The sequence below is a fragment of the Drosophila suzukii genome, chromosome 3, assembly GCF_043229965.1.
Source record: "Drosophila suzukii chromosome 3, CBGP_Dsuzu_IsoJpt1.0, whole genome shotgun sequence".
Classification (NCBI taxonomy): domain Eukaryota; kingdom Metazoa; phylum Arthropoda; class Insecta; order Diptera; family Drosophilidae; genus Drosophila; species Drosophila suzukii.
The window spans coordinates 64,554,044-64,566,863 of record NC_092082.1 but is presented as its reverse complement, the minus strand read 5'-3'; the positions used below and the strand labels follow the sequence as shown (position 1 = coordinate 64,566,863).

General features: G+C 40.7%; 1 protein-coding gene across 1 annotated transcript; it reads left to right on the top strand.

Annotated features, from left to right (window-relative positions):
* The first annotated feature begins 35 nt into the window (after positions 1-35).
* Positions 36-1,617, top strand: sowi (solwind). Its single transcript, XM_017082572.4, has 3 exons — positions 36-516; positions 1,251-1,358; positions 1,415-1,617. The coding sequence occupies exons 1-3, from the start codon at positions 157-159 to the stop codon at positions 1,598-1,600; spliced, it is 654 nt and encodes a 217-aa protein (XP_016938061.1). The 5' UTR covers positions 36-156; the 3' UTR covers positions 1,601-1,617.
* The last annotated feature ends 11,203 nt before the right edge of the window (positions 1,618-12,820 follow it).

Below are 12,820 nucleotides of genomic sequence, written 5' to 3'. Positions count from 1 at the left end.
TTTTTATATTAAGAAGGCTTTCGAAATAGTTGTCATTCATAAACAAGATATAAAGAAATGTACTAGGGTCAAAACTACAAAAAAACTGAAAGGAAAAACATAAAAAACAATAAAAAAAAAAGGAGTTTATTGACAAAAAAAATCAAAAACCACGAAATGGAGAATCTAGACGCCACTATAGATAACATGGAAAACAGTCGATTTGCGGCCCTTTACGGAAGTTTGATTAAGGAGTTGGCCGCAACTTCGGAGATGTCTCAAACGGATATCACCTGTTTGCTTGTCGTTTATTACAAGTTCTCTAAGGCCAATGGACCTCAGTGCAAGAAGATGACCAAGAAGCAGTTCTATCAGATCTTCTTGGTTTTGTTTAACGTTGCCAATGTCCAGGTAATTGAACGCACTCTGCTGGCCATCACCAAGGATACGAAGTATGTGAGTCCCCAGGCCTGGATCCATCTCTTCGATCTCTACACAACCAAGGACATCCATGTGCGCATGAAATTTGCCTTCGAGGTCAGTATATGGGACCTTACCCACACTTGCATAGGGAACACATGTACATTTTTTTATACTCGTTACTCGTAGAGTAACCCTATATGCTAGATTCGTCGGAGAGTATGTAACAGGCAGATGAAGCGTTTCCGACCCCATAAAGTATATATATTCTTGACCTTCTGTCCGTCTGTCCGTATGAACGCTGAGAGCTCGGAAACTATAGGAGCTACAATACTGGGATTAGGTATGCAGATTCCTGAGATTCCTGCGCAGCGCAAGTTTGTTTCAGCAATGTGCCACGCCTACTCTAACGCCCAAAAACCGCCCAAAATTGTGGCTTCTACTGTTTTGATGCCAGAATATAAATTTTAACTGAAATGTATTGTTCTCATCAATACCTATCGATTGACCCACAAAGAGTTTGCCACGCCGACTTTAACGCCCACAAACCGCCCAAATTTGTGGCGCCCACAATTTTCATGCTAGATAAAAAATTTTAACTAAAATGTATTGGTCTCGTCAATACCTATCGACTGATTCAAAAAAAAGTTTACCACGCCCACTCAAACGCCCATAACGCTTAAATCTGTCTACCGCACACATAACCGCATATTGAGATCACGGGTAGGTGGCGCATTTCTATCTCGCGTTGCTGCTTGTATATCTCCATTTCCCTTTGGTCCCATTAGCTGAGTAATGGGTATCTGATAGTCGAGGTACTCGACTATAGCGTTCTTCCTTGTTTTTTATAGGTTTATGACACAAAAGGAACTGGTGTTATTGATCGAGAGCAAGTTGGTATAGCTTGCGAAAAATTTTTTTACGGTGAAGACGAAGATGAGCTTAATGAACTTAAGGCGGTGAGCACTTCCTAAGACAACAAGATTAAAGTTTATTTAAATATTGGTTCTTTTAGGACATGACTGAGTTTCTCATGAAAAAGTTTGACCTGGACAAAGACGGCGTAATTTCATATGAGGACTACTCAACTGTCGTCGAGCAGCAGCCAATTTTAGTCGAGTTCTTGGGCTGGTTATTTCCGTCGAAGGAAGACAAGGATCTTATGGCCCATTGCATTAACCTACAATTGAATCAAAATTAAACATTGCATTGAAAATACCCACATTATTAGTTCTTTTCTGCTTGTTTATGATTTTTATACCCGTTACTCGTAGAGTAAAAGGGTATACTAGATTCGTCGGAAAGTATGTAAAAGGTAGAAGGAAGCTTTTCCGACCCCATAAAGTATATACATTCTTGATCAAGATCACTAGCCGAGTCGATCTAGCCATGTCCGTCTGTCTGTCCGTCCGGATGAACGCTGAGATCTCGGAAACTATGAGAGCTAGGCTATTGAGATTTGGCGTGCAGATTCCTGAGCTTCTTACGCAGCGCAAGTTTGTTTCAGCAGCATGCCACGCCCACTTTAACGCCTACAAACCGCCCAAAACTGTGGCTCCTACAGTTTTGATGCTAGAGTAGAAATTTTAACTGGAATGAATTGTTCTTATCAATACCTATAGATTGACCCAAAAAAAGTTTGCCACACCCACTTTAACGAGCACAAACCGCCCACAAACTTCAAAAAATCGTAAATATGAACGCGGCCTTAAGCGCAGCGCAAGTTTGTTATGCGAATATGCCACGCCCACTCTAACGCCCACAAACCGCCCGAAACCGCCCGAAACTGTGGCGCCCACAATTTTCATGCTAGATAAAAAAGCATGTTCGAGACTGATTCTCGACGGTCTCTTTTTTAACGCACCTGGAACATGTATCTAGGAATGCAACCCAGATGGAACCAGGAATGCACCAAGATGCAACAAACAAGACACATTCTGGACGAACACTTTTAGGGTTGCACCCCTTAAAAATGCGAAAACCCCATTAAAAAATGTGAAAATTAAAAAAAAAATTAATTTACCGAGGAATTCACCCAGATGTACCTAGGGTTGCACCCCGATGTACCTAGGGCTGCACCCCTTAAAAAAGCGAAAACTCCATTAAAAAAATGTGAAAATTAAAAAAAAAATTTTTGTTTAATTTACCTAGGAAAAAAATAATTTATCTAGGAATGCACCCAGATGTATCTAGGAATGCACCCAAATGTAACTAGGGTTGCACCCCAATGTACCTAGGGTTGCACCCCTTAAAAATGCGAAGACCCCATTAAAAAATGTGAAAGTTAAAAAAAAATTAAAAAAAATTGAATGCACCCAGATGTATCTAGGAATGCACCCAAATGTAACTAGGGTTGCACCCCTTATAAATACAAAAACCCCATTAAAAATGCGAAAACTTAAAAAAAAAATTAATTTACCTAGGAATGCACCCAGATGTACCTAGCAATGCATCCAAATGTAACTAGGGTTGCACCCCTTAAAAATGCGAAAACCCCCTTAAAAAATGCGAAAATTAAATAAAAAATTATTTACCTAGAAATCCATTAAAAAATGCGAAAATTTAAAAAAAATTAATTTATTTAGGAATGCACCCAGATGTACCTAGGACTGCACCCAGATGTACCTAGGGTTGCACTCAGATGTACCCCTTAAAAATGCGAAAACACCTTTAAAAAATGCGAAAATTAAAAAACAAATCATTTACCTAGGAATGCACCCAAATGTAACTAGGGTTACACCCCTTAAAAATGCGAAAATTAAAAAAAAATGAATTTACCTAGGAATGCACCCAGATGTACCTAGGAATACACCCATATTTACCTAAGGTTGCACCCCTTAAAAATGCGAAAATTAAAAAAAAAATAATTTACCTAGGAATCCATTAAAAATGCGAAAATTAAAAAAAAAAAGGAATGCACCCAAATGTAACTAGGGTGGCACCCCTTAAAAATTAAAAAAAAAATAGTTTACCTAGGAATGCACCCAGATGTACCTAGGAATGCACCCAGATGTACCTAGGGTTGCACCCCAATGTACCTAGGGTTGCACCCCTTAAAAATGCGAAAACCCCATAAAAAAATGCAAAAATTAAACAAAAACATTAATTTACCTAGGAAAAAAATTAATTTACCTAGGAATGCACCCAGATGTACCTAGGAATGCACCCGGATGTAACAAACTAGACACATTCTGGACGCACTTTTTTTTAATACACCTGGAATATTTCGATCTCAGATTTAAATTCCGTAGCCTTGCGCGCAGCGCAAGTTTGTTACGGAAATATGCCACGCCCACTTTAACGCCCACAAACCGTCCAAATCTATGGGACCCACAATTTTCATGCTAGTTAAAAAATTTTTAACAGAAATGTATTAGACTCGTCAATACCTATCGATTGACCCAAAAAAAGTTTGCCACGCCCACTCTAACGCCCATAACGCTTAAATCTGTCTACCGCCCACATAACAACATATTGTGATCAGGGGTAGGTGGCACATTTCAGTCTCGCTTTGCTGCTTGCATATCTCCATTTCCCTTTTGTCCCTTTAGCTGAGTAACGGGTATCTGATAGTCGAGGTACTCGACTATAGTGTTCTTCCTTGTTGTTTTTGAATTTCTATGGGCTTTAAGATATTTTTGATTAAAAGAGAAAAATATGTTACTTAAAACCATCAGTACAATAGACAAACCGTAGGCAAATAGTATACTAAAAAGTTAAAAATATTTTATAGTCTGCTTCACAACTTCCCTCATTGTCAAATGTCCTGAATGTTATGAAGGCGTTTACAATACAAGGTTTTCTAATGGGAGTTTTGGAATAAAAACAATGTTACATTTTCAACGCGTCTTCGAACTTTCTTCTATCCACAGGGTTCCTGTGGAAAATAGTCGCACATTAATAATTTTCCCTTTCTAAACACATTAGTACAGAACTTTTAGGTAATTTTCGTTTGAACTGCTCGAAGGCATAATATCAGTTGCATTGCCAATCATTAAGAGGAGTGTCCTACTACATATATGTTGAATTATGAAATATTCACACAATAAACGAGGTTTTCGACCGGCAGCAAAAGCCTTTAAAGCTGAATAAAAGCGATAATACATCCCCTGATTGAAAGTGGTCTAAGCCCACCTTTGCTGAGGGCATTTGTGGTCGACTAGGCTCCTCGACCTAAATCAAGGCATCCCATAATTATATGACTCACCGCAGCCGCACATTCCTCTGTGGATGGGATTCAGTTCCAGGTCGGAAGTGGGAAGTCGGTTAAGTAGCTCATTAACTTCAATACGTTTGATTACATTACGTACGGTTTTGTGCGGTGTTCAAGCCAAACAATTTGAGAATTGTGTGCTGCGGCCCCCTCAGTGCCCCTTTCCCTCCGTGTCTGTTAATTTGCCCGATTCAATTGGCATTTGCAAGTATTTGGGACATGGCTAAGCCCCGGAATGCTCACGTATTTGCCATGATTTGGCATTTATGCAGTGGCATTATGTGATGCGAATTGATTTACATTAATTGCTGCCAGCGGGCGGCTTATTTTCCATCCATCTAGTTTCCCACCATAACCCAAAAATCTGGGCTCGACATCAAATTTAAGTTGCAGCAAGTTGTAGTTTCATTTAAACCACGAAGACGGGTTAACTCGATCGACTCGACTGGCTGCAGTTGACAACTTCCAGACTCGAAACCCCATATCAACGGTCTAAGCCAGCGTGTGGCCCAGGGACTTCAGTTGGCCAGAACTCCCTGGCCGAGTTGGCCTTTTGTCAAACCGTCAGTCCGCCGTCGGCCGTCGGCCAACATGTTTGAGTCTCGCTGGCATCAACATTAATTATCCCTGATAGTAATCATGCAATTTGTACGTGAGCCTGAGCCGAGCTAGCGCTCCTCGGGCCATCGGCATCCATGCTGCGGTCTTTATTGTGGCATTAACAGCAGCATCCGCATGGCCTGCAGCCCCGGCAGCATCATTATGCTCATTATTGTCGTCAAAGGCGTGCAGGGCGTTCTGCCGGAGGCCCAGAGAACCGAGAACCGGAGAACCGAGCACCGGAGACCCAGCCGGAGAAACGGGAGCCGAGGCACGGGCACGGCGGCCTGGAGATCCGGGGACAATGCGCGTTTGATGAATTGCATTAGGACATGTATGTAATTATAATCAATTAACCCAGGCGGGCATGTGGTGCCCAGCAATTTACTCTGCAATTTAAAGGACAAATGAGCAATGGGGTGGACGCAGTGTGGCGCTTTCCAGTCGTATAACTATGATATTAAAGATCTGGCATCATTGATTTCTTAAATGTTTCTTAGTTACTATCTATACGATATGTGATTTCTATCAAATGAATATAAATAAATATATATCAATGGTTATTTAATATTTTTTTGGTGCTCTTTTCAACTATGATATTTTAAAAAAGTTTATTGATAGACTTATTAAACTTATCAACTTATCAACAGTGCATATGGGTTAAATGGTTAAATTGTTGTAAGTTTAAATAAAAATAGATTAAGCACTTTTCCTTAGCTTCAAGTACTTATATGTTTAATAACTTTTAAGAAGTTATTTATAAGAAGTTCTTATTAAGAGCGTGCTTAATCTTTATAAGCTTAAAAAATCAGAAAGCTAGCTAAAATATTTGTTTCATAAATTACCCATACAAATTTAAAATTTTCAAACCCAACTGCATCCAATCTAATAATGTATGGGCCAAAAAGTCAAAATGTTGTAAGCTTAAATGAAAATATCTTAAACATTTTACACAAGCTGCAAGTACTTAAAAGCAGCATTGAATTCTGGTCCACCCACAAGAAATACAAGTCCCTAATTGTATCTCCCACGAAATCTAACCGCAGTCCGTTGACAATCTTCGGCGATGGCGACAAGTGACTTTTGGGCTATCAATGGCCAAGCCGAGTTGGCAAAGCAAACAGACCATTTAGCTCAGTGGACAATGCAAACTTTGAAGCCAAACGGGGCGGAAAAGGCGACCCGCTGCAATTTTCGATTAAAATTCCAGTTTGCAATTCAATTAAACACTAATTAAAAGACATTTTTCCGCCAAGCGTTCCCTTTGACAACTTGCCTCACTCACTGCCACTCTCTCCCGGAGAAATGCTCGTTTTTGTCTCGGGATTCTCGGGGCTCTCGGGGCTTTCCCCGGGGATCTCGGGGCTGTCAAAGCGGCGGCGGATGTTAGGCCACCCACTCGGGATAAGGCGACTCGACAAATGCGCACAAACTGTGATAAATGAAGGCGAATCGAGGGGCCACTAGGTGCAGGACGCAGGACGAAGGACGAGGGCGGGTCCTGGCATAATGAATGCCATAGAGGAGCCGGGAAGATAAAACACAAGGAGAACGAACCGAAGCAAAGGGGCGGGGACGGAAGGCCAAGGAATCAAAGCCAAGTATTTTTTGCTGCATTTCTGCACCGGCTTTTGGCTTTGACTTTCTGTGGGACAGTGTAAGCGAGTGAGTTAATTTCTGGCCAACTCAAAAGCTTCACGGAATTTGAGTTCGTTAAAGTAAATTTCATCTCCGCCTCTTTTTGCCCCGTGTCCCCATCCTCTTCCCCTTCCGGGTGGCAACTACTTTGTGGCAAATTGAGAAGGGAAACACAAACAAACCCGGTTAAAAGGCAAAAGCGTTTGTCAATTGTATCCCAAGATGAAGGTGCAAAAAGTGTGTGTGCTACTACTCGTTTTTTTTGGGAAACTTCATTAAGTTGGCAGCATCTCACTTGTAAAGGTAAAATAAAGAAGAAGTAGTTTTCGTAAATGTAACTTTTACTAGTGATCCTTAAAGTAATACTTCCTTTAACGTTTATAGAACATTTCTAAAAATAATTGTGCTTCTAAATATTTTATAATAAATCATTATTAAAAATAAAGATAAATATATATAAATATTCATATTTTATACGGAAAGGCAATTTCAGTTAAAGATATTGGGATTTTGCTTATAAGACAGTTCCACAGATTTTATTACGATAACAACAACATAGTAATAAATAAGTATATTACATGACCAAGAATATTAAGCTTAGTTTTTATCGTCTTCAATATATAGTAATTAAACTAAATCCTAATACCCTATTAACTAATTGCCAATAACGCAAACTCATTGTTGTATCAACTTTCTTCCTTGTGGCTCCAGGCTAAATTCACGGCATTCAATCTCCTAATTATCAGTTTCATTGACTAACCAGCACAACTTCGGAGAATCAATTACCAGAGCTCAGAACTTTGGCTAATTACCCGCAATTTTGTGGCGAATTTTGCTATGCGATACAAAAATGTCGGAGCAACTTAGAGCTGCTAAGTAGATCCACCATCCGAGTGCAGCTCAAAGTCAGGAGCCGTCAAAGGCGGAGGACTTTTGAGCGCTTTCCATTATCCGCTTGGCTGTGCTCGTCAAAGCTCGGAGCGGATGAACTGGCGGATGCATCCTGGCAGGACGGCGATGGTGGAGGAGGCGACTTAAGGGGGCGGACCTCCTTGTCCTGCCCAGAAATATTGGATGGCAATTTGTCGGAAACTGCTTAATTGCATCGCAGCTCAATTTTGCAACCCTTTGCCCCTTTCTCCGGTTTTGCGGACCCCAACTTTTGTGCACTTGACATCGAATCGGGCTAAATGGCCCTGTGTATCTTTTCGTTGGCGGCTTAGTTGCATATCATTATGATAAAAGTTTAAATTATTGGCGGTTGTTTTGTTCACAGCATGACCAGCAAATTTTTATGGTCCGGCTCGACCTTCAGCCCCCGAAAGTTTTATTTTCTTTTCTTGCTCTTGCAACTGCTGTTTTTTACGCGATGGCCCCCAGCGCACAGAGCCCGGCTAATGCCATAATCCGATTTGGGATTGGAAATTCATAGAATTTTCATAAAAATGGAGCAAACAATGGAAAAGTGAAAACAAAAAGAACCCACACATACCAATAATAATTGCCAGGACGTGGTCGGCAACGCGAACATAAAAAATAAAGCTTCGTATACGGACGTGATCCTCGACGGGAAAAATGCGGAAGTGGGTCCGCATAAATTTTGAACTAATTACAATTTCAGTGTCCGGTACATTCCCATGCACACTCCCACATTTGAACAATCGATGCGAAAACTATAACAATTACAAATACAAAATGAAATACAAGGAGGAAAAGCGAGGAAAGTGACCCTGCGCATGAAAAAACGTGTAAGAGCAAACAAGAGGGTCAGTTAAGATTTTGGAAAACAGGTGTTTGCTTACCCTTACATGAGAATTGCTAACTTGCACAGAATATATTTTGGGATAAATACTACGTATTTGACCTTATTATAAGATTATAGTTTAAATTTAATAAAATAAGTGCAACATGTTGAGTTCCAGCGATAAGGCATAACCGTGGTAATTTAAAAAACTCATTTATAAGCCATAAAGAAGAGTATTATTTTAAACATTTGACTTGATTCTTAAATATTTTGTAAGTTCTTCAATTTAAGAAAAACAGATAGGGGAATATGTGTTTGCTATGAACAACCCTTGCAGAATATACATATGAAGATCTTACGCAAAAAATGTCAGAACAATACAAACCCTACAACATTGCCTTTGAATTTTTTTAAAATTACAACATTATTTCAATTTAAAAAACATGTTTTTTCCACGACCTACGAAGTCATATATGATAGCCCCTTTGCCTAGTGTATATCAAACAAAGGCAACACGGAACAGATTACTGTTTTTGGTGAGTGCGCTTAATGGCTGGGACTTGGTCCACGGACCCACATTTCGGGAGGGGTGGGAAGTCCCGGGGTTCTGTGTGTGCATTTGGGCTTTTGGCTTTCTGCTGTTAAACCCATTTGGTGGGCCGAATGCCGTCTGCTCGACCACAGTGAAAACTCATTAATTTATTCTTCGTTTCGTTTGTTGAACTTAAAATAACAGCGTTAATCCGCTTAGCGCTGCCATTCAACTAAAAACAACGCCGAGAACAACAGCTGGAGAAGGCTTCTCGTCTGGCTCATCACTTTGTGCACTTGAAAAAATATATAAAATATTTTTGAAGAGTAGTTATTTAATAGAAAATAGGTACTGATCAAACTTTTTCTTAAGTATCTTAAGATAGTACTTTTTGGTAATTTAGTTTAAGCACTTTAAATAGCTACAGCTAAAACTTTTTTTGATTTTTCATAGTTTTTTACGTTACTACTTCCTTACGATTCAAACTTATTTTTGTCATTTGCGTACTATAATTTTATTTAAGTGCCTTGTTCTCTGTCTATATTGCTTTCTCTTTTGCTGACAGTGTTCCCGTCTCTTTCGCCGCCTGTGTCTCTGCACTCAGTGGACTGCGGTTTTCACTGACAATGACGATGAGGATGACGATGACGATGACGATGACGACGACAGTGACAATGTCGCGCCGCCTACAAACAAAATGAATTAAGGAAACCGCAATGACATAGTTACAGTGGCAAACACTCGCACACACAGTCGGAGGACTCATCCATAAATGTGTGTGTGAGCCGGCTCCAAGTTTTAAGCTGACTTCAAGTTGTTGCCAAACTCCGGGACAAGAAGTCAAGTAATGACCCGAAAGCCAATGGAGGAAGCACTTCGCTGAGGATTCAACTTGCAAATGCAAGTAAAACTTTAATCCCCCGAAAATAAATTTCCGGAAATTCGTTACCTTCCTTAATATTGATACGGTGTGTACCCAGGACCACAAACTTCAATAGTTCGGGGACCCATGTTTGGGTTTTGTTTTTATGCAAAGCTATAAACAAATCTGCTGGCACCCACACAAGCCACTCTATTTATACATAGATATGGCTATATATACGGCATCATATTTGTATTGGGTCTGGCCAACAACTCAATGCGCATAATTTCATCTTTCCCCTCTTTTTATTCGGGGTCTTGAGGCCCAAACTCATGGGCCCCCCAAGACAATCGAAATTCGATAATATTCGACTTCCAAAAACAAAAAAAGGAAGCGATGGGGCTGTAACCAAAGACAGTGCCGCAGGACACACAAATGGGTCAGCAAAAGGAGCAAGTCGGGTGCCAGAGCGAAAACCCATCAAAATAAACTACAGCTTAGCTTTGAAATTTGATGACAGAGGGGGAAAAGCGGAGCCTGGAGGCTAGGAAATAAAGAGTATAAAAACAATGAAAATGCCCCGAATGCATGCTAAATAGAGAATTTACGTAAATGGATTTCTGGCATTTTCGCATTTTGGCCTGGGAATTGAATATAAACTTCGTCTGTCTGTGTCAGTGTCCTTTTTCTGTCTATCGCAGAGTAGGCCCACATGTGTGTGTGTGGTTGTGGGATGCGTGTGTGTGCGTGTGGTGTAGCAACATTAATAGGCCAAGTTTAGGCAAAGATTTGGTTTTATTATGTGCAAATTTATGAAAGCCTTTGGGCCAGGACCCTAGCATTTTAATCGTTGCTCCTCGTTGAAGGCCCGGGCATTTATGTACTTATGTACGTACCCTGGCTCGAAGTCCTTTGCTCTCCGCTCCAGCCACTTTGCCAGCCAGTGGGCTGTGGTGAAGGAATAATTGGATATCCTTGTTACTTATTTACAGTCCTTCTGCTCTGCACTGCACTGCCACTTTCGCCCCGCCCCGACAGCTCTTACTCGGGCTGGGATTCTTGGATTTGGTCTCGGACTTGCAGCTCCGAGGGCTGCGACTGACGTTGACGTTTGTTAGCTTTTCAAAATGCTTTAAGTAAGTTTAATGGCTTCCCTAAGCTGTCCCGAAAGTGCTGCAAAGTATCCATGGCAATGGAGCAAGCTGGGCCTTCGGAGAGGGAAAAATCGTAAATGTTTCACTAAATGGGAGTTTTATATTTCCAGCAACGCAACCATTACATACGCTATATTTTACTTTCCACTCCAGGGGTAATAATCTGTGGCTGTTTGGTAAGATTGAATGAACGTTAGCTGTTATATGTTTTGAAACACTTTGGTTTTATAAAGTTATTTACTGCAAGACAGTATGACAAACAATGCATATAATAACAAAATTATATAAATCCGAATCAGTCCCGAAATAAATTTGGAGCTAAGCAACGGAGTCCGTGTTTTACTGTAAGGATCCGGAAAAAGACCATTGGAATGGGTTAAATTTTAAATAATAGTGAAGGTTTAAGACCATTCGATATAACTAAGGAATATATATATAAATAACTAATACCTGTGCAAGGGATTTCTGCTGATATTACCAATATAATAATATAATTTATCTTTTCAAAGACAGTTAAAAACCTGATATATTTAAAAATCAATTGGCTTTTTATGTAGTTTCTATCCTCTCCAGATACCCTTCCTGTTTTCCCTGTCACCTTTCCCCGTGGCAAACATCTGTTGACTTTATTTATTATCCTGTGCCATGCTCTGGGTCAATGATACGTGCCTCGGGTAGTGTGTCTTCCAATGCACTGTAAAATTCAGTTGATTGCTTCCCATGTTTGTATCCGCCGTTCCTCACTCTTTCCACACCCGCTCGAGAAATCCGGCAGGACGACAAACAAAGACGGCAATTCCAGCTATTTTTTCAACAACTCACTTTGCTTCCGTGTTTAGCTGTTCTCAGCTTCCGCTGTTGTTTCACTTGGCTCTTGGGAATGGAACGGTCCCTCATCCACCAACCCTCCGCCCACACCCACACTTTTCCGATGCGCTTTTCCAGCCCGCAGGATGAGGGACGTGGCGAAGACGAGGTCGTCGAGCAGGGGCGACAATCTCAAATGGGAATTAGCGCGGTCTGTAATAAGGATCGCCGACGCAATCGCCAAGCGCACAATCATTGGCCTGTGTAAACCTGCACTTAGCGTGGTCATCGCTCCGCCTGCACCGCGAGTCCTACGAGTCCGTCGGGTCCTGCGAGTCCTGCATCCTGCGGATACGCGACTGTGCATCCCAGCTGGGCGCAAATGGTGGCACGCTTTGTGCGGCTTCCGCCTCGCCGGCTAATACCCAAATGGATGTTTAGTGTAAGTCGGCCCGTCCCGCCCTCTCTTTTTACAGGGTAGATGTCTCACTAAAGGGAGTACTAATGTGATGCAAGTCAAAGGAATGAATTAAATGTATTTTAGGATCCGAGGGAAAGAGTAAATCGGTAAGCAATTAACAGAATAAAATGTGATCAATTAAAGAGCATTTGTATACATATATTTGTATGTGATATATTTTGGAAATTTCTTGCATTTTATTCCATACTCAGAAAATTATGATACGTATAGCATTGCTAGATTGGTGAGTCCAAGTACATTTATTTAACTAGAGCCTTCTTTAAAATAGTTCTAGTTTATTTTTAGCTCTAATACAGGTTTTGACAGAAATTCGATTTTTGAGTACTTAAGATAGATGCTCCCATATAAGTAACTAGAATCGAAGCCCAGACTGTACAAAACTCTTTTATC

Coding starts and splice junctions, on each gene's coding strand:
- sowi (XM_017082572.4), top strand. CDS start 157: ATGGAGAATCTAGACGCCACTATAGATAACATGGAAAACAGTCGATTT. Junction 517..1,250: donor GCATGAAATTTGCCTTCGAG/GTCAGTATATGG, acceptor TGTTTTTTATAG/GTTTATGACACAAAAGGAAC. Junction 1,359..1,414: donor AGCTTAATGAACTTAAGGCG/GTGAGCACTTCC, acceptor TGGTTCTTTTAG/GACATGACTGAGTTTCTCAT.